Here is a 21698-nt window from a genome sequence, read left to right as displayed (position 1 = left end):
GTTCTCCATCATCATTACCCCCTACTGCGTCACCACTATAGAGGACATAGCTCACCACTGACAAGCTGTGTGACCTTGGGAAAATAACTTCTCCCTCTGAACTTCAGTTTCCTCTTGTGGAAGTGGGCACAGTAATACTTGTTGCTAGAGTATAATCACTTCAAATTAAGGGAGGTGGTACCCTAGGAGGGAACTGAGTGTGTGTGCAGTATCAGACTCCTCCCACATCACGGCCACCTTCACCACAATTCTTTACCTACACCCCTCTCATAATATATCCCTGTGCACAAACTCACCTGAATGTACCTCCACACAGATATATGCACAAGCACACACAAATAAACACATATAAAGAGATGTACATAGAGCTCACACATACTTGCCCATTCACACATGTGTATGCATGTGTACTGAGATGCACATGCACACAAAGGTGACAGGTACGTGTATACATGAATCAGCTGGTTCTGGACACCCAACCCCAACAACTCAATGCCAATCAGTGTGACAAGGGAGGGGAGGTGTGTGGATTCCAATAAGCTCATGCCCCAGCAGTCCATGGATAGCATGTTCTCATGCCTGGACCAGGGTTCCAACTCTACCAGGTGGAAGGGGCAGGGGCTCATTTGTAGGATACACAAGAGAATGAGCCTCTCCAGGTCACCCAATACTCACCCTAAATGATCCCCCCAACCCAGGACCTCATGTCACCTGGTTCCAGGTTTTCTTGGCTCTGCTTTTCTAAACCCAGTTCTCTCCAGTATGCAACAATTATTTAATTTGGGCTTCCACAGCCCTTAAGGAGGGCATAATTGTCTCCATTTTATAGAAAGAGAAATGAAGGCTCAGAGAGAGGAAAGGACTCACCCAGAGTCACACAGCTACATAGTGGTAGATGAGTGAAGAGGAGGCTAGGCTGCCCACACCCAGGGTGTCAAGGCCCAGGATAGGGAGGGGACAGGTAGATGGAAGCAGTTACCTGGGTGTGGGGCTGCTGTCACTGCCCTTATAGGAGCCAGAGTTGCTGCTGCTGCTGAGTGAGGAGGTACCGTAGGTATCCCGCATGCTGACAGGGGGTGAGGTACGCCTGGAGGCAGGAAGAAGAGGTGGAGGCCCGAGCTGGGTGTCAGAGGATGGTGAGCACTGAGAGAACACGGCCAGCCCATTGCGTCCATACAGCCCCCGGCTTCGGGGCAATCGTGGGGGGTATATAGACAGGGACGACAGAACAGACAGTGGAAATCGAAGTCAAGGTGGAAGACAAAGCGCAGGCCGGGCCTCATAGCTCCCCCAAGGCCACTCCTCCTTACACAGAGCCAGCCCTACCTTGCTCCCATCACTAAACATAGAGAGGCCATGGTATGGCAGTGCTTAAAGAGCCTCAGGGGTCTTCTACTCCAACTCTCTCATTTTCAGATGGGGGAACTGTGGCTCAGAGAGAAGTGACATGCCTAAGGTCACACAGCCAATAAATGGCAAAGCAAGAAAACATGTCTCCAGAGTAAGTGAGTGGTGTTCTGTTCAAAGTCACTCATAAGAATGGTCCCCAAAATCCAATGTCTCCTCAGAGCTGAGAAAAGAGCTGCCTGACAAAGCCAAGAGCCCAGTACGAGATTCCTGTGACATGGGAAGCAGAAGAAAACCTAAATAAGGGTGTGGGTGGGTGTGTGTGTGTGTGTGTGTGTGTGTGTGTGTGTGTGTGAGTATGTGTGTGGCTCTCTGTGTGTCTGTGTGGTATGGTAAGGGAGACAAGAAGATAATAAGTCTATGGGGACCTAGTTATTACCAGCCAAAGACAGAAGGGCTCCCCTCCAGTAACAATGCATCCCTCATAGCTTTGGGCTGCTTTAGACATTTCAAAGCATTTTCTCATCCAATATTTAATTTGGCCACATGATATTGGTCAAGGGTCTGCCCCTTTCGGGGCCTCTGGTTCCCCATCTGTAGGATGGGAATATTAACGATACTCATACGAACAACCCAACGGAATTGTGAGGATCAATTGAAATAATGTACATAAGGCAGTTTGTCGGGCCTTCAGTGTCACATAAACAGCCGTTATACTATGATGATCATCACCATCTAATCTAAATCTTTCATTTCACAGATAGGGAAAACTAAGAGCCATCCAAGGTCACACAGTGAATCCAGTGCAGAGTTGGGACTCGAACTCAGATCTCTTGACTCAGCCAGGCCTGCTCTCTTTCAGCTCAGGACCCCGGGGATCTCCAAGGCCCCTTCTAGACACTCCATGTTTTGTAATCCTCACGCTAGCCCTCCGATGTAGGAGGGGTAGGGATTATCTCCATTTTGTAGAAGGGGAGCCTGAGGCTCAGAGAGGGGGACTCTCTTGCCCCGGACTACATAGCAAGTTTGTTCAGAGGAACCAGATGTGAACTTACATGTGATCACCAGGCCAACATTCACTCTAGCTTTAGGCAGGGAGGGTGGAACAGAACGAAAAAGAGAGGCAGAGAAACAGAAAACGATAACGATGAAGAGGAGAAATAGCAGGGGAGAAAGGGGGGAAGGAGACAGAAGACAGGGAGACATATAGAAAAAGGTAGAGACAAGAGACAGACAGAGAGAAGGAAAGAAACAGAGCAAGAGGAGGCAGGGAAGAGAACAGGAGGGAGGGGAGATAGGGAGGGACAGATAGGAGGAGACAGAAGGAGAGAAACAAACAGGGGGAGTCAGAGAGGGAGAGATGGGGAAGGAGATGAGGGGAGACAGAGAAAGAGAGAGACGTAAAGACAGAAACAAACAGGGAATGTCAGGGAGGGAGAGATGGGGAAGGAGAAACCAAGAGGTGGAAAACAAACAGGGGAGGCAGAGGAGGGAAAGGGAAGAAGGGAAGACACAGAGCGGGGAGAGACTGAAAGGAAGACACAGAGTGGGGAGAGATATACAGAGAGGGAGGGAGAGTCAGAGATAGGGGGCAAAAGAAAGAGACACAGAAAGACAAAAAGAGACAGAGATAGGGCCAGAGTCAGCTGAAATGACACCCTAATATTTTAGAGCTGGAAAGGTCCATGAAGATCACCTAACGCAATCCCTTCATCTGACAGATGGTGACACTGAAGCAAAGTACAACACCCAAGGTCACATAACAAGTCCATGGTATAACAGGCTCCATTCAGCCTGTGGGTGGGGGTGGGGACCAGTGGTCAGTAGTTGTACAGATTCATACAAGGCCCTCCCTCTCAGCCCCCAAGTCTGCAGGCCACAGGGAGGAAGAAGGGACTTACCTGCGAGATCCAGTGGAGGGCCTTCTGCTCCCAGGCAGGGACATGGCCATGAGGCTGCGGGTCCTGGTGAGGGGCGGGATGGATGCCGCGGCTGAGGAGAAAGGGCGGGTTGGGACGGCCGGGGGCAGGGCCGGCCCTGGCCAGGTCATCCTCTCGCTGGGGCCACCGCCTGGCATGGTTGCCTCACCTCCTCTCACCCCTTCAGGCCTTGGACAGGGCCCTTGGCTTACCCTAGGGCTGAGCGTGCCCTGGGCGGAGGAGGCCCCTGCTGCCTCAGCCTGGGAAACGTATTTAAAGACAATCCTCCTTTGGGACTGTTCCCTTTCCCCCGACCTTATCATTCTAAAATAACAGAGCTGGAAGGCACTTAGAGGTTACCTAATCCAACTCTCCCCATTTTATAGATGGGGAGATTGGGGCTTAGGTTAAATGATATGATACAGTGAGTCAATAGTAGATCAAGCACTAGAACCCAGGACTCTTGACTCCTAAGACAAAATTTTCAAATCAAAAGGATCTTAGAGACCATCTTGTCCAACTCCTTCCCCCACACCAGTGTACACGTACACACACACACACACACACACACACACACACACACACACACGTACACACACACACACACACTTCACAGATAAGAAAACTGAAGCCCAGTAAGAAGTGACTTGTCAGATATCTCCCACACACATTGAGTTAGCGCCAGATATGTGAGTAGAATGGGGACTCCTGACAACTCTTTCCAGCCCTCCCCCCCAGGATGCCTCCCTTGGTCTTGCCCTGAGCCCTGGCAGCTCCAGCAGCCCCTCGGGCCACACCCTGGATGCTCCCCTAGCTGTCCCAGCTTCTGCTTCCTTGAGGAAGGATTCCCTGAAGCAGGAGCTGGCACCAAGATTGGGCTCCCTGCCCCCATTTACAAGGGGCCAATCTCACCAACCGTCACATCGGCCATATCCACTGAGAGCCCGGTGGCACAAGGCACTGTGCTTTCCGTCTAAAGGGGAAACAAGACAGACCGACAATACTAACACACAAATGTAGATATACATACATATGGACATAAAACATAATGGAGGTGAACTCATGGCTTGGAGAGGCACACAACATGACAGTTTCTACAGAAGAATACATGACATGAGCATGCATGTAGGTACCAATGGGAGCACATGACACTTGGTATTGATAACCTGTATGTAAGAACACAAACACAGACATGCATGCAGATACATGTAACCACCTACAAGCCATGCCGACAGTGCCAGGGCCATGGACAAGCCAGGTTGGGGCTTTGGTTAAAAGACGGGCCAGGAAAGAATGATTCGTTTAGGTATAGAACCCCAGGAGGACAGTAGCCAGAGACTACTCTTCCTGAAGGAAGGGACACAAACATGGAACAGGACCATATATCATAGACATCTCTACAAGCTTCCTTTCCAGGCTGACCTAACATTCCCCAACACTTCCCAGGCCTCCCAGGCAGCAAAGACAGGATTGGAACTCTGATCCACCCTCATTCTTCAGGGCCTCCTCTTGCTGAGCCCTACCTTTCCTTGGTGGCAGTAATGGGGACAGGAGTCTCTTCCTACCCTATTTCCCATAATCCTCCTGCCCCTTCCCACATGCCACTAGTCTCTTCCCTGAGCACAGTCCTTCAATGAAAAGCTAGGTCCACCCCAGCCTATAGGGAGTGAAAAGCCCTCTAAAGGAAAGGGTACATGTGAAAACAGAATGCCTATCTGTTTGGGGATTAAGGGGGATGGGGAAGAAAGCTTGGAGTGGGGTAGGGTAGGATAGAGAAGAGACTTGTTAGCTAAAATTGGCGGTGGGGAAATCTGTGACTTTTGAAAAGAAAGGGAACAGGATCCATCTGGTCTAAGGGGAAAGGAGAAGGTATCTGGTTAAGAAAAAGAGAGATAAGAAGTGGAAGGGAGGTCATTTAGCCCAAACGTGTCAAACTCCAGCCCCACAGGCCACAGGTGCCAGCAAAACTCCTAGGTGCAGCAGAACCAGATTAAAATGTAGTTGGGAAATGTTTAACAAAATAAAATACAACACAACACAGATAATGTTAATTTGTGGTTTTCTAAGTCCACAGACATACTGAAGGGGTCTGTTTCTGCTTGAGTTTGACAGCAGTGCTCTAGCCCAACCTTTCATCCGATGCAGAAGACCACACTAAGACATCCCCAACAAACTAAACACTTTCAGTGATAGAGTCCAAGGCAGATTATTCCACTTTGGGATTTTGTTAAGAACTTAATTAATGATCTTGTGATCCCACTTTGTTAGGAAGTTTTTCCTAAGGTTGAACTAAAATATTTTTATTGTTGTTAAGTTGTGTCCAACTTTTCATGACCCTAGTTGGGGTTTTCTTGGCAAAGATACTGGAGTGGTTTGCTGTTTCCTTCTCCAGATCATTTTACATATGGAGAAACTGAGGCAAACAGGGCTAAGTGACTTGCCCAGGGTCATACAGCTAATGAGTGTCTGGGGCTGGATTTGAACTCAGGAAGGAGAGTGTTCCTGGTTCTAATCCCAGTGCTCTATCCACTGTGCCATCTAGCTGCCTTGAACTAAAATCTGCCTCTATAGCTTTTTCACCCATGGTTCTAATTCTGCTCTGAGGTTAAGCAGAACAAGTTTCATATAACAGTCCTTCAAATGCTTAGCTCTCATCCTCCTCTGGCACCCCACGTTCTCTTTTCTAAACTTCCCAATTCCTTGAAGTGATTTTTGCAGAAGGGCTCTTCAATTTGGTTACTCTAGTATGGGCACATTTCGGTTGATTAATGTCCTTCCTAAAAAGTGGTGCCTAAAATAGAACACGACACACCAGAATGAGTTCTGACCCGGGCAGATTTGGCTCTTTCAGCTTTCCTAGAGCTCCATTCACCATTGTCATGGCTTTGCAAACCAAACTCCCCTCCCTGGCTACCATTCATCAATATGCATTGTCTCCTTCTATTAGAATGGAAGCTTCTTAAAGTCAGGGAAGATCTCCTTTCTGTATTTGTGTCACCAATGCATAGCACAGTGTTAGGCTCATAGCAAGCTCTTAATAATTTCTCATTCATTCATTCCTCAGTTTTACGTGGTTGTCTGATGGAAGAACCACTCCAGCCTGGAAAGTCTCCAGGACTCATCTAATCCTTAGGAAGGTAGGAGCTATGGAAGGTTGACTTGGGCTGTAGTCCAGCTTCTAGAACCCTACCTTAGGCCCAAGGGAAACTCAATAAATGTGCCCTAGGTACTACACAAAAATGAGACAGTTCTGCCGTCAAAGAGTTTATATCCCACTAGAAGTCATCACAATGGATTAGCTTTATTTGATTGGTCTGAGATAATGCCTTTTCTTAACCCTGCAGAAATCCCATAGACTCTGGCCTTCACTCCAGAAGTTACCATCTCTAGGACTAGGAACAGGGGGAGACATTGGGGTCAGGCCCAGGACCAAGGATGCTCAAGCCAAGGAGAGGACACAGAGGGTGTGTGCACCCCAGTGAGATGACCCAGGTCAGAGCATTTGATTGCTGCTAGCAAGAGAGAAACTGGGAACTGGGCAAGGAGGGCCTAGAAAGCTGGCAATCAAGCCTAGGAGTCCCCAGTTGGTGGGGAAGATACCCTGCTCATCTTTAGTGGCCCCCACTGACACTCCTTACACGCCAAGCAATTCTGGCTGAAGGAGACAGTTTCTCACAGCCAGACAAAAGAGGCCTGCTCATGTGGCCCGTTTCCTGGCCCAGCACACAGAGCACACCCTGTTTCCCCTTAGTAGGATGGGGCAGGACACAGCTCATATTGTCTTCTCTCCATAGCTCACAGGTGTCAGGTACCTGGCCCTCAGGGGAGCTGCCAGACACTTGGCTGATCACCTGAGCCCAATGCCACTGCCTGCCCATCCCCTAGTGGGCTAGGTGAGGCTACCCACATGGGAATGTTTCCCTATCAGGCTTTGAGCCTTGATCCCGGAGCTCTTGAGCCTGACTGCTGGCCCTGCTCCTACCTCAGTAATTCTGAGCAAGCCAGGCAATCTCCTCGTACCTCAGTTTCTTCATTTGTAAAACGAGAGGATAAGACTAGAAAACTTCTAAGGTTTCTTCCAGGGCAAAATTAATGATCATGTGATCTTTCTCACTACTTCTTTTTTTTTCTTGCAGGAGTTTGCTTCAAAGATCAGTTCAGGTGCCTTTTACAAGAGCCTTTTTCCTAATCAACCTAGTTGTCAGTTCCCCCTCTCCTCAGGAAATTACTTTGTATTTACTTAGGGTACTTAAGGTACGGGTGTCATCTGCTAGTAAGGTCTCTGAGACCCTTTGTTATTTTTCTATCTCCAGTGCCTAGCTGAATGCCTTGCACATTTTTGTTTGTTGTTGCTATAGAGTTGTTTCAGTTGGGTCTGATGCTTTGTCTCCCCATTTGGGGGTTTCTTGGCAAAGATACTGGAGTGGTTTGCCATTTCCTTCTCTAGCGCATTTTACAGATTAAGTGGCTTGTTCAGAGTCACCCAGCTAGTGTCGGAGGTGAAATTTGAACTCAGGTCTTCCTGACTCCAGGCCCAGCACTCTATCCACATTGCCACCTAGCTGCCCAGCCACTTAGCTGCCTTTCATAAGAGATGCTCAATGGGTGCTTCTGGAAGTGACTTTAGATGTGGCTACCAAGAGATCGAGGAGAACGAGGGTTGGCTCCCCAGCTCACCCAGCAGCCCACAGTTGCTTCCTCTTTCTCCTCTTCCTCCTCCTCCTCCTTCTCCCCTTCCTCCTTCTCCTCCTCTTCCTCCTCCCCCAAAGGCCAAGGGTTTGATTATCAACCTACTGTCTAACACCAATGAAGAGTCCCAATACCCTAGGAGCTTTCTGTGGTTTCCTTCAATTTAGGGAAAGAGGCTCTGTGGGCAGTGTCCAAGCCACAGAGAGTCAGTCAAGGAAAATCTGTGCTTTCGTAGCCTGACTAGGGACAAGGTGGATGAAGTGGAAAGCCTGGGAGCCTAATTCTTCTCCTTTGACAGCCTTTGTATTGCAGTCTTCATGTAGCACAGTCATCCATCCTCTCATGCTTCCGGTTGCCCTCCCTGGGATTTGTTTTAGCTTAGGAACGTCCTACCTAAACTACGGGTCTAAAACTGAACACAAATACTCTAAATATGGCACAACCAAGGCAGGGGGTAGCAAGATTATTACTGCCACCATTCGGGACACCAGACTTCTGTGCATTCAATTAACAACCCAAGTACAACTAAGCATTACTGTAGACGTGGTAGCCACCTTCAATGAGTTCAAAGTCTAACTGAGAATGTAAGGTTCCAAAACATGAAACCGTGAGGTGCTAAGCAATATGGTAGCCAATGTAATGAGGAAGGAAGACATAAGAGTCTAAAGAGTTAAGGAAGGCTCCCCTGAGGAGGTGGGCCTTGAAGGATGGGTAGAATGTGGAGGAGAGGGAGGGGATATTCCTGGGGAAAGGAAAGACAGCTGTGCACAGGCCAGAGCCTGACTAGAGGGCACTGCAAGCTGTCCAAATATGCTTCCCAAGCTCCAGGTCGGAGCACACCCCTATACTAAAGATGAAAAATCATCAGTGACATCAGTGACAACTATAGCTGGAAGAGGTCTCTGAGGCTATCTAATCCAACCCAGACCTGAAGAAGATCTCATCTAGAACATCCCTAAGAAGAGGTCATCCAGCTTCAGTTAGATCTCCAGTGAAGGAGGGTCTACCCTCTCTTCAGGCAGGACATTCTTCTCTTGGATAATTCTAATTGTTAGGAAGCTTTTCCTCAAATCACACCCAAGGTCACTTCTCCACAACGTCCCCTCCTTTGTTCCCAGTTCTCTGCCCATCCGAGCCAAGCAGAAGTCAAATTCTCCTTTTGTGGGATAATCTTTTTAAATACTTCAAGATAGCTATCGTATCTATTCCCTATTCCCCTCCAACACACATCTTCTCATACCAGACTAAATCTCTCTATCCCCTTTGATCCCCAGTCAATTCTTACTTGGCAGCATTTCAAGACCTTGCAACATCCTGGTGCCCTCCTCTGCACACTCTGCAGCTTATCAGTGTTTTTCTTAAAATGTGGTACACAGATCTGAATATTTCCCACTCTTAATGTGGCCTGAGATTACATTAGCTTTTCTGGTGGCCATATCCCTGCTGACTTTTATTGATCTTAAGAGTTCCCTAGAGTCCCCAGGGAATTTTTAATACAAATTCCTGTTAGCCATGCCTCCCTATCTTGTACTTAGGTACTAGTGCTTATGAAGTTGATTTTTTTTAACCCAGATGTAAGATTAGATACAGTTGCCTCTATTAAATTTCATCTTATTAGATACGGCCTGTCAAGATCTTGGATCCTGATTCTGTCACCCTAAACACTCCAGCCAGCTCTTCTACCACCATGCCATTTGCAAATTTGATACATATGTCATCTATACATTTAAAAAATTTATTGATGCTTTAAAAAAATCATTGTCACTTTCTAATAGCATCCCCTATCATAGTACCCTTCCTTAGAATGAAGAGAAATAGGCAAGTGAAACAAACAGCTATGTCTGACATCCCTTTATCCAGGTGCTTGATAAAATGTGACACAGCCCAGGAGCAAAGACAGGTCACTGAGGCACTCTGATCTAGACCTCATTCCAAGCTGACACAGAACTATTAATGACTGTTCTTTGAGTTTAACCATTTAACCAATTCTGAAACTACCTAACTGTACCATACTCTAGCTCATGTATCTCCATCTCATCCACAAAGAAAGCATGGGAAACTCAGTCAAATGCTTTGCTAAAATTTAGGTAAAATGTATCTACAGCACAGTCCTGATCTATCTGTGCAGTAATGCTGTCAGAAAAGGCAACGAGCTTGAGTGGGAATAACTGGTTCTTCACAAGTCATGATCTCTGCTTCCTTTTCTGGATGTGCACCAAACATCTCTTTAATAATCCATCCTGGAATCCTACCAGGAATTTAAACCGAGCTTGTTGGCCCAGAGTTTTCACACTCTATTATCTTCTTTAAAAAAAAATCAAGACAACTCCTGGCTTTCTTCAGGCTTAAAGCCATTCTCCTATTCTGGACAGTCTTCCAAAGATCACTCACCATGGCTCGGCAATCACACATATTAGTTCTTTTGGTCATGTGCTTCATGTCAGCTGGCTGACCTGCTCTCTTACTATTCACCTACTTATCTTAGGTCCTAATTCTATGTTAGTCTTTTTTTAAAATTCTTTTTTGCCTTTTCCAGTTGAAAAGTTGTTCTCATTGGAAGAGAAAACAGAAACAAAACAGGAGTTAAATAGTTCTTCCTTCTCAGGTGGCACAGTGATAGAGTGCTGGGCCTAGAGTCAGGAAGGCTCATCTTCAATAGTTCAAATCTAGCCTCAGACACTTACTAGCTGTGTGACCCTGGGCAAGTCACTTAACCTTGTTTGCCTCGGTTTCCTCATCTGTAAAATGAGCTGGAGAAGGAAATGGCAAACCTTCCTAGTATCTCTCTCAAGAAATCCCCAAATGGAGTCACCAAGAGTCAGATATGACTGAAAAATAACTGAATTGATCATGGTCCCATCTACAAAGCATAAGCCCTATATCTTCTTTGAAATCTCCTCTTTATTCCACTTATAGCTAATAAAACCTTTTTTGTTGTTTTTAGTGTTCCTTACCAGGCTTAGCTTTATTCAGAACTTTAGTGCCTCTTAGCTGATAAAACCATAGAGTTCAGTACAAAAAAAAAAAAAGCACTATTAGGCTCTAGTATCAGAGGTCCTAGTTTCAAATCATATCTGTGTGACCTTGGGCAAGTCACTGTATTTCCTTAGGCCTCACTTTCTTCATCAGTAAAAAGGGGGTGGGGTGGCCTAGGTGACCTCTGAGCTTCTTTCTAGCTCCATAGATATGATCCAATGCCCTGCCTTTTTAAAAATCCATTCTTCACCTGCCACAGCTTCCCTCTCCTGCTTCTAGTCTCTCCCTTCTCCAAACCATCTTTCGCATATCTGCCCAGATATTCTTCCTAGGACCGAGGTCTGACCCATTTTCCTCCTCAAAAATCCTTCAGTGGCTCCTTATTACTAAAAGTATGGAGGGCAAACTCCCTAATTTGGCATTCCGGTACCTCTACACGCTCACTTTTCAACTCTTCCTTATATGTTCTCTGCTTCAAAGTAGAGTGCTCCAGTTCCCTGACCTGGCTTTCCCCTTCCCCACCTTCATTCATTCTTACAGGTTAATCCAACATATGTGGAATCAGACCCCCCCTTGGTGAGACCATCCTCTCTCTCTCTCTCTCTCTCTCTCTCTCTCTCAGCACGACTGAGCTGAGATCTTATCTCACTCCTAGATAGATTTCTTCTACCTGTATACTCTTTGGTCCATTCCCCAATTTCTACTTGCCGTTTACTTTGATGAAGAGGCGTGCCAGTTATTCATGATGGTCTCTGGTGTAACTAGTGTTTGGTGGGAAGAAGATAAGCTGATAGAAGTAAGCCAAATATCACCTTTCCTTGTGAGTGATCAGGAAGTGTCTTTTATCCTGGGCTTAAAGTATTGTTCCCCTAGATTACCCACATCTGAGGTGTGCTGAAGAAATGTAATTCTAGCCCAATTGTCTTCTGATGTAGGGACAGCTAGGAGGCACAGTGAATTGAGTTCCAGGCCTGGAATCAAGAAGACCCAGGTGCAATCTGGCCTCAGACACTTACTAGCTGTGTGACCCTGGGCAAGTCACTTACACCTGTCTGCCTCAGTTTTCTCATCTGTAAAATGAGCTGGAGAAGGAAATGGCAAACCACCATGATATCTTGGCCAAAAAAAAAACCCCAAATGGGGTCATGAAGGGCTGGACGTGACTACAAGAACAACAACATGCCTCTTATGTAGGCAAGGGAACAGCATGGCCCTCCTCCTGTTTCCCAAAGGCAGAAGTTATCATTGCTTTTGAGGAGGGACGGGCCAGATACTGGATCAGATATTGATCCATTTTGTTGTTGCTGAGTGGCTTCAGTTGTGTGTGACTTTTTGTGAAAAGCTCATTTTACAGATGAGAGAACAGAGGCAAACAGGGTTAAGTGATCTGCCCAGGGTCACACAGCTAGTAAGTGTCTGAAGCTGGATTTGAATTTAGGAAGATGAGTCTTCCTGATTCCAAGTTAGCATTCGTATCCACCGCACCACCTGGCTATATGCCATATGCAGACCGAGCCATTAGAGTTGGATAGTGAGAGATGTAGAAGGCAGGAAAAGGCCACCAGCCTCCAAGTTTCTGTATTTCTGAGGAAGCTGCCCTGCCTTTGGTTGCACAGGTATTAATTGTAAGTGGGGGCTCTGGGGCAAGGTTGCCCGTCCCATGTGTACAAGAGACATTATAAGCTACACCAACCTCTCCTTGTCTCTAAGTCCTCTGGGTTCTGAGGCCTATCCAGGGATATTGGTTCACTGTGCCTAGCATTCCCTTCCCCTCCTTCTGGTTGGGGGCTATTTTTGGCCTTTCTGGACCTGCCAGTTGGGTTATAGTCAGCAAACTGAAGTAGCCAATTCATTTCCCCCAGCATACAAAGTGGTCCTTTTATTACCGGGGCTTCCTGGCCCAGGTCTGCCCCTCCCCCCACCTGCTGTCTAAGCTGCTCTGCCAACTGATGCCACACAACTAAAGCTTTTCAGGTGCTCTGGAGGAAGGAAGGGATCTCGTTGAGAATAAATCTTGCTGGGGCCTGGAGGGAGGTATGTGGGGGGGAAGGGGTCATAGGAGGGAAGAGGAATTGTTCCCTATTTACCTCATTTAGAACATATTCCCTGTCCTCTCCAGCTCTCCATAGTCCACCCATCTCCCCCAGAAACCTTCCCTGACTACCCTGTTCCAGGCTAGAACCTCGAACCCCACCTATTCCCCTTAGAACTTGTATTATTACACTTTCAATCTCCACTACAACCCTTAGCACTTAATGTTTCCTGTATGGCGGAGAGTCTTTTCTTCCCAACTCAACTGAGAGCACTTACTGCCTGTCCCATTCATTCATCTGGTCTTTAATTGCACACAGACTTAGACTGCTATTTAACTGTTTCATGTACAAAAGCCTCATCTTCTTCAGCAAGACTGGGAGCTCTCAGAGGCAACAGACTGACTTCAATGCCCCTTAGACTGTAAGCTCCTTGAGGGCTGAGACTATCTTTTGCCTCCTTTTGTTTCCCCAATACTTAGCACAGTGCCTGGCACATAGTAGGCACTTTATGAATGTCTACTGATTGATTCAGCTTCTCCGATTCCCTCTAGAGCCTAGCACAGGACTGGGGACACAGTACTTTAAATAAAGACTTAGATTCACAGAACTTTATAGATACAACGGTTCACAGAGCAAAGACAGAATGGGCAGAAAGGTATCTTAGAATGCAGAGGGTTGGAGCTCAAAGGTTCCTTAGGGGTTATCTAGTCCAACTCCACTCACTTTACAGAGGAGGAAGCAGAGACCCAGAGAGGGGAAAAGTGACTTGCCCAAGGTTACACAGCAAGTCAGGGGTAGAACCAGAACCAGAACGCAGATTTCTAGATCAGTCCAAGGCACTTCCCCTACACCATGCTCTCTCTAGCGCAGTGTCCCCCTTTTCCTGGAAGCACTGTGGGGAGGCATTTTTGGCTGTCTGGGGCTAGCAGCTTCACAGGGAGATCCTTCTTGGAATAATTTCCGTTGGTGACTTTTCACGGCTGACAAGCTGCTTCAGTGGCAAGGACATGTCCCCTAAGTCTCTGCCAGGAAGGGGACAGTTAAGGCCATGCAACCAATGGTTTTAATGTCTTCAAGGACATGCAAGAACTCTCTCCCTTTTCCTCTCAGATCCCCGAATTGGAAACTCCTAGCCCTTTCCATTCAATAATTCTCTGGGGTCTCTCTCTGCCCCAAAAGTCTCCAGAGAGAAAAGACTGCCACCGTGACATTCTGTCACCATGACGCTTGGCTCCAGGTATGTGCTCAACATGGAATACAGAAAGGAAACCGAGAGGCCATAGGGAGTTAGGTTGTGATAAGGACAGCACACGTAGATACAAATAACCTCCTTGCTAAAATCCCTGTTCTCTGCCTTCCATCAGCCTGCAAGAAACACTACAGTTTGGGAGTTTCTGGCAGAGCCATGGGGAATGGAGAACCCCAGAAGGCATTCAGTTCAACCCACAGCTGAAAAGAATCTCCACTGTAGCATATGTAACCAGTGGTCATTCCACCTCTGCCTAAAGACTTCCATTAAGGAAGGGGACCCCACTACCTCCTGGGGCTGCCCATTCTACTTACAGGCAGCCCTAAACATTAGGAAGTTCTTCCTGACATTAAGTCTAAATTCTCTTCTTTGCAATTTCCACCCAAAGCTCCTGGTTCTGCACTCTGGAGCCAAATAAAACTCATCTAATCCCTCTTCCATATGACAATTCTTTAAATACTTGAAGGCAGCCATCATGTCCCTCACCCCCTCCCCTGGTCTGTTTTCTCTTCTTCTGGATAAACATCCTCAGTTCCTCCAAGAGATCTTCATGTTACATGGATTTAAGGGCCTTGACCATCCTAGTCAATCAAGTGGAGAGCATTCAGAAGATGGCAATGTCCCTCCTAACCTTTATCATCAAGAACTCAATACCATATTCCAGAAGTGGTCTGAGTAGGACAGAATATTAAGGGACTATTTCCTCCTATTTTTTTTTTTGCAAGGCTGTTGGGGTCAAGTGACTTCCCCAGGGTCAAGTGTCTGAGGCTGAATTTGAACTCAGGTTCTCCTGACTCCAGAGCTGGTGCTCTATCTACTGTACCACCTGGCTGCGCCTATTCCCTAATTCTTGAAAGTTATGCCTCTCTTAATGTAGCCCAACATCAAATTAGCTTTTTTCTTTTTGACTGATATATCAGATTGCTGACTCTTACTGAAGTTGTAATCCACTAAAACTCTGGATTTTTTAAAAACAAATTGCTACCTAACTACACGTTCCTCATCTTGGAGTTTTGAAGCTGATTCCTGGAATCCAAATGTAAGATTTTATGTCACTTTCATTGTGTCACTCCACACTCAAACATCTTCCCTGGCTCTTCATTAACTATAGGATCAAGACATTTTTGCCACTTTAGGCTCTCCTCCATCTGGCCCTTCTCTAACCTTGTCTATTTTTTTCATAAAAATAATTTTTTATTGATTTTTACATTTTGTAAATTTATTAATGGATTTTTCTTTTCTCCCCTTAATAGAGAATTATCTCCTATAACAGGGACTCAACCTTTTTTGCATTATGGGCCCCTTTGGCAATCTGGTGGAGCCTATGGACTCAAGCGCCCTCTCATATCTCTTCTCTCATCTCTCAGTCTGCTTCCTTTACTTTGCATCAGTTCATCCGAGTCTTCCCAAGCTTCCTGGTGAAACTTATGTCCTGCTCTCCTGTGGAAATTATGCTTCAGCCTGGCCAAGCTCTTCATTACCCTAGGAATAGCATGAACTCATTACTAGTTCTGGACATTACTCATACCTTCTTCCCAACCTGAGATATTTTCCACCTATTTGAATTCTAGAGAATTATAGAATCTTAAGCTGGTCAGGGCCTTGGAGGATGAGAATCCGACCCATCCCTGAAGTAGGATTGTCTTCTGCAGTCTTTCCAAAAGGTGGGCACTGAATCTCTGCTTGAATCTATCAGATGGTAATGAACTCACTCTCCACTCCATTTTTGCATAGTTCTGTTAACATCTAATATTGTGCTGAAATCTACCTCCATGTAGCTTTTACTTATTTATTGATCCTATTCCTGCCTCCCTCCGCCCACCCACAGGCCAAACAGAATTAGGAAGTCAGCCAGATTAAGCAACTCACATCTCTGTAGGCTTTTTGGGTTACAAAGCACTTTTCACACACAAGAACCCCACAAGGTAGGTAGCACAAGTATTATTTTCCTCATTTTACCAAGAAGGAAACAGGCTCAGAGAGGGAAGGTAACTTGCCTATGCTCTATTTCCTTCTTACTCATAATAACTCTAATCTACTTGAAGATAGCTGTCATAGTCTTTCCTCGGTCTTTTCAAAGGCTCTATGTCTCAGATCTCTGCACGGATCCTTATCCAGCCTTATCACTGTCCTGGCCGCCTTCCTCTTTTTTTTTTGGAGGGGGGAAGGCAGGGCAATTGGGGTTAAGTGACTTGTCCAAGGTCACACAGCTAGTAAGTGTGTCGAGTGTTTGAGGCCACATTTGAACTAAGGTTCTCCTGACTCCAGGGTCGGTGCTCTACTCCCTGCACCACCTAGCTGCCCCCTGGCCACCTTCCTCTTGATGGGCTTTGGTTTGTCAATACATTTCCTAAAAATATGTTGTCCAGAACTCAACAGAATATTCCAAATGGGGTCTAACCAGAACAGAACCTAGTGGGACTGTTTCTTGTGCAGTTCTGAACACTCTGGTTCTCTTAATGCCATCTACAGTCATTAGCTTTTTTGACTGTTGCGTCACCCTGTGGACTCACTAATCCTTTCATTGATGTTCAGTCAAGTCCTATTCTTAGTGATTCCATCTGGGGTTTTCTTGGCTTTTCTTGGCAGAGATACCGGAGTAGTTTGTCATTCCTTTCTCCAGCTCATTTTACAGATGAGGAAACTAAGATCAACAGGGTTAAGTGACTTGCCCAGAGTCACACAGCTAATTAAGTGTCTGAGGTTGTATTTGAACTCATGAAGAGTCTTCCCAGCTCCAGGCCTGGAGCTTTATCCTCTGCACCACCTAGCTGCTCTTAGACTAGTCCTACCCATCCTTATCTCCTATTTGCTTATGCAAATTAGGTGCTCTACTGAACTGATTGTGCCCAGAAAGGGAAAAGGATAGGGACTACACCTCTAATTTCACTGATATAGGAAACTTTTTGGATGAGAAAATTCCTTCTACCAATGTTGGTCTGCATCTGCCTGGTCACCTATAGTCTTCAAGTGTTGTCTGGGAACATTGAGGGGTTAAGTGACTTGCTCAGAGTCACAAAGCCTAGGTCAGAGGGTGGATCTGAACTCAAGTCCTTCTGACTCAGAGGTCAGCTCTCTCTCTCCACTATGTCACGGCTGCATTTTATCCCTTAAGAAAAGGTTTACAATTCCTACCTCTTCATTTCTCCTGGCCACAATCTCCTCTATCCCCCAGGAAGCTTTCTTTGGCTATCCCAATCCTTGGGGATCTCTCTTTCCCCATAGTTGTGGCCTTTGCTGTACTACCATTAACTTGACATTAGTCATGCACTATCTGGGATTGATCATGTCTTATATCTCCCAGGGCATGTAGTAGGTGCTCCATATAAAGGTTTGTTGATCGATCACACTTTAAATTCAACAAATGTTTATTAAGCAGCAGCTATGTGCAAGACATGGTACTAGCTTCTGGGGATAGGAAGACAAAAATGAAGTTGTGCTGTGCCTGGCCTCAAGGAGCTTCCATTCTACTTTCTAGCCCAGAACCTATGGAAGTTAGAGCCAGAGGAGAACTACTTTCAGGAAGCAAGAGCTCACCAATTCCCAGCTAAACACTTCTCGCAGGCAGCCGCATCTCCTCCAGCTCATAGATAGTAAAAATAGCAAAGCTGAGATTTAAATCGGGGCCATTTCTTTCGAAATCTTTCCACTACATGATACTACTACCTCTCTTTCCCTGTGCCTACTCCTAACTTTCCTGTCATTGAAGCTAATTACACTTGGCTTCTTCCCTGAGAGCTTTAGACCTATGGCCAGGGGACAGGAGAGCGTTCCAGAGAGAACAAGAATTTGTTGTACTCGTTATGTCACTGAAGTCCTTTTCTCGTGCCTCCTCAAGGTGAGGCAATGACCTTGGCTTCTCAAAGGCCAAGCTAGCAAGGTACCAATTCTAGCAGGCCCTACCAAGCCAGAGAGGGCTCACGTGTGAGACAGTTAATGGACCACATATCTGTTGTCTAAGGAGCAGCCTCTCTTTTGGTTATGGCTATTTATGAAACTAGAATGTGAAGGGGCTCAGTCAGAGGAGGATGAAACCACAGGTCCTAGAAGCACTGAGGAATGCTGCATGTGTAAACATTTGCACTTAGTAAATACTTGACTTCACTGTCTCCAGCAAGCCAATAGCCTTTCCTGTGAGGAAAACACAGGAACCCTCCCTCCTTGACCTACTAGGGAGCAGAGACAGAATCAGTTTTCAGCCCCTGACTCAGTGAGAAACAATATTCTAATGGGTTGTTGGCTCCTGGGATTTCCTTAAGGAGGCCCTTGATTTTGCAGCTTGCTTACAGGCTGGACTCGGAAGATATCAGGCCTCCTTTCCCGGGCCAGGCTCCCCCCTGCATCATGCACAGAGATGAGGCAGCCCCGGGAGTTTGGTACGATGAATCCAAAGGGTTGCCATAGTATCAAGTCTAGCCCTCAAGGACTTCTTGTCCCCCTGATGCTTCTGCACAGCCTCTTTCCTGTAAGTCCAGGAGGCTAGGACCAGGGGGCACGTCTGGCCCCAAGCTCTGGCTCCATGTGGTGAGGATGAGGGCTAGGAGGAGGGGGAAGGAATAGGATGTGTTCTACGTTTGGAGGATAGTTAGCAAAGAAAGTAGAAACAAAGGACAGGGGGTACAGTGGAAGTGACATTGTGCCAGGAATTCCCAGGTTTTCTAGTCCTCTGTCTGCTACTGGCTTGCTGTGTGACCTTGGCCAAACCACTTCCCCAATCTGGGCCTCAGTTTCCTGATTTCCTGATTCCTTGCTCTGGTTCCCTCCCACGGTCCTAAAGAGGATCACAATGAATAATGACCTAGAACGGCTTTGTAAAATCAAGTGCAAATGTCATGTAACGTCACTGTTATTAGAAGGTGAGTTTTTTACTCCTTTCCCAGATGACCATGGCAACCTCTTCCTCCCACCTCTGAGGGATAGAGGAGAAGAATCCTGAAAGAGACTCTGACATGACCTTTGAATGCATGAACTCCTACCTTCTACCTAGCACAAGAGGTACAATCTCAGCCCATCTTCACTGGAGGCAGGAAGAGCTGAGAGAGATCTCAGGGGTCATGCGGTCCACCCTCTTACCCTACACAGAAACTGCCTCCATAATCTCCCCAACAAGTGTTCATGCAGCCTCCGATGACAGGACCCTCACCTTTGCCCCCAGAGAACCCCCTTCATTGTTGGGAAGTTCTTACCATAGTGAGTTGAAATTTGGCAAATTTCATTCATCGCTCTCTTTGGAGCCAAGAAGACTGTGACAGCCCTTCAGGTATTTGAAGACCACTATCTTGCCTCTAAATGTTCTCTTTCCCCAGGTGGATTATCCCAGTTCTTTGACTGATCCTTATGTGAAATTGCTTCTAATCTCTTCCTCCTTAATCCTACTCAGGACAGTCAATCAATCAGTGGACATTTATGAAGCACTTATTATGTGCCAGGCACTGTACTCAGCATTAGGGATACACCTTCTAGTTCGTCAGTGTCCCTGTTAAAATATGACAGAACAAGACACAAGAGTGGTCTGGCCCTGGGATCACAGATCTACGAATCTAGACTAATCAGGTCCCTCAGAGAAGTTTAAGTGCCTTGTTCAAGATCACACAGATAGTAAATGACAAGATCTCTGGGTCCATAGCACACTTTCCACTGTGTCACACTCACCCAGACCCCTTGGTCCAAACCAGAAGGTACCTAGCCCTCACCAGCCTACCATCTTGGGAAATGTCCCCAACCCTCTCCAGACACCCCCTCCTCTGTGACGACACTTCAAATGGTGAAGATGGATCACCAAGACTGAGCTCTTTGGGCTCAGAGACAGGCCAGAAGCTCTGGGAACTATTAGTGCCAAGCTGCTTTCTGCAACTGGCAAGTGTGTTATCCACCAGATGGCAATCCCTTGGTGACCCTGGCCACTGATTATCCCATTCTGGAGCTGATAAAGTCATCAAGGCTCATGGTAGAACCCTGCATAACAATCAAAGGTTTCAATTTTTATAAGACCCTTGACTGGGGATGGAAACCAATCCCCAAAGGCATAATTTTTGCCTTCTAAGAGGCTCCTTATCCTAAGCATTTTTCAGATTACTTACATACAAAGAAACATGTGTGCATGACCACAGGATCCCAAATTTAGAACTAAAAGTGACTTCAGAGGCCATATAGTATTCTTCCCTCATGTAACACATGAGGAAGCTGAGACCCAGAGAAGTTAAGTGATCTGCCTGGTGTTATACAGGGCATAAGTGTCAGAAGTGGGGTTTGAACTCAGGTCCTCTGCCTCCTCTAAGAGCCCATGCACATTTCATTATACCATGCTATCTCAATGATGGGTGACGGAACAGAAGCTGATGAGCTATCTGCTTCAACCATATCATTTTACAGAAGAGGAAATTTGGGCCAGAAAGGGGAAGTGATTTGTCCAAGGTCACACTTCACGTTAATGGCAGAGTCAGGACTAGAACCGGGGTTTCTCGATTCTCAGTTTAATCTTCTTTGTACTGTGCCACAGCTGTCTCCCTAGAGGGTATGGGGTAGCTAATAGCTGTAGCCAGTGACCATGCCATTTATTAACTCAACCAAATATTTACCAAATATCCACTACATATTCCCCAGATAAGGGGCGGGGCAAGGGAAATACAAGAGAAACAAGATTTATAGACACAGTTCCTGCCCTCAAGGAGCAGAGTGAACTGTTGTACTTGGCTAAAGCCAACCACTCAATAAGGACCACATATCCTCTTAGGCTGGAAGAAGAGTATCCTTTCTTCCTTCAACCCTCTGTGGAGACAGCTCCCAGCATCCCATTCTCAGAGACAGACTATCAGATCAATTTGATAGCCCCACTTTGCCACTAACTTGAGTGTGTAACTTTGGGAAATCAGTTCCCTTCTCTCGTCTTTAGTTCATTACTTATTAATCAAAAAGCATCTATCAAGAACCTACTATGTGCCAGGCACTGTGCTAAACACTGGGGATACAAAGAAAGGTAAAAGACAGTTCTGCCTTCTAGTAGCTCACAATCTAATGGGTGAGATAATAAGCAAACAAATATGTACAAATAAGCTTCATACAGGATAATTAATTAATATAATTAATAGAGGAAAGGTACTAGAATTAAGAATTGAGGAAGGTATCCTGAAGTTGGTACACTAAAGAAGCCAGCAGGTGGAGATGAGAAGGAAGAGAATTCCAGACATGGAAGACAGTCAGAGAAAATGCCCAGGGCTGAGAGATGGAGTGTCTTGTTCATGGCACTTATCTGCAAAGTTCATTGATTCAAAAACTCCTTTAATAATTACCTCCTATATGTGCAAAATGCCCTGTGCTTTGCTTTGAAGGAGATAAAAAGATGAAGAAGACAAAGGCCCTCTTCTCAGGAAGTTTATAATCTAGTAGAACCAATGAGACATAAACACTATAATCAAACCAGAATATGCAAAGTACACAAAATGAATAGAAAATCTTCTACGTTCAGAAATGAGGGTGTCAGTCTGA

At 46.1% G+C, this 21698-nt stretch overlaps 1 protein-coding gene across 4 annotated transcripts in view; it reads right to left on the bottom strand.

Moving 5' to 3' along the window:
- SNPH (syntaphilin) overlaps positions 1-21698 on the bottom strand; it is a 43556-nt gene that overhangs the window by 11743 nt on the left and 10115 nt on the right. Inside the window, exons 3-4 of one of the 4 annotated variants that reach the window (XM_036751369.1) lie at positions 3249-3339; positions 980-1087 (exon numbers count right to left, since the gene is read on the bottom strand). In XM_036751369.1, the coding sequence (XP_036607264.1) occupies positions 980-1087; positions 3249-3298 (158 nt within the window). In that variant the 5' untranslated portion in view covers positions 3299-3339. Of the gene's footprint in view, positions 1-979; positions 1187-3248; positions 3506-21698 lie in introns of those variants that run through there. The other 3 variants (XM_036751370.1, XM_036751367.1, XM_036751368.1) reach the window with 3 other exon arrangements.

Source organism: Trichosurus vulpecula, chromosome 3, assembly GCF_011100635.1.
Source record: "Trichosurus vulpecula isolate mTriVul1 chromosome 3, mTriVul1.pri, whole genome shotgun sequence".
Lineage (NCBI taxonomy): Eukaryota > Metazoa > Chordata > Mammalia > Diprotodontia > Phalangeridae > Trichosurus > Trichosurus vulpecula.
The sequence above is the reverse complement of the archived record's forward strand: the minus strand, read 5'-3'. Positions and strand labels throughout refer to the sequence as shown.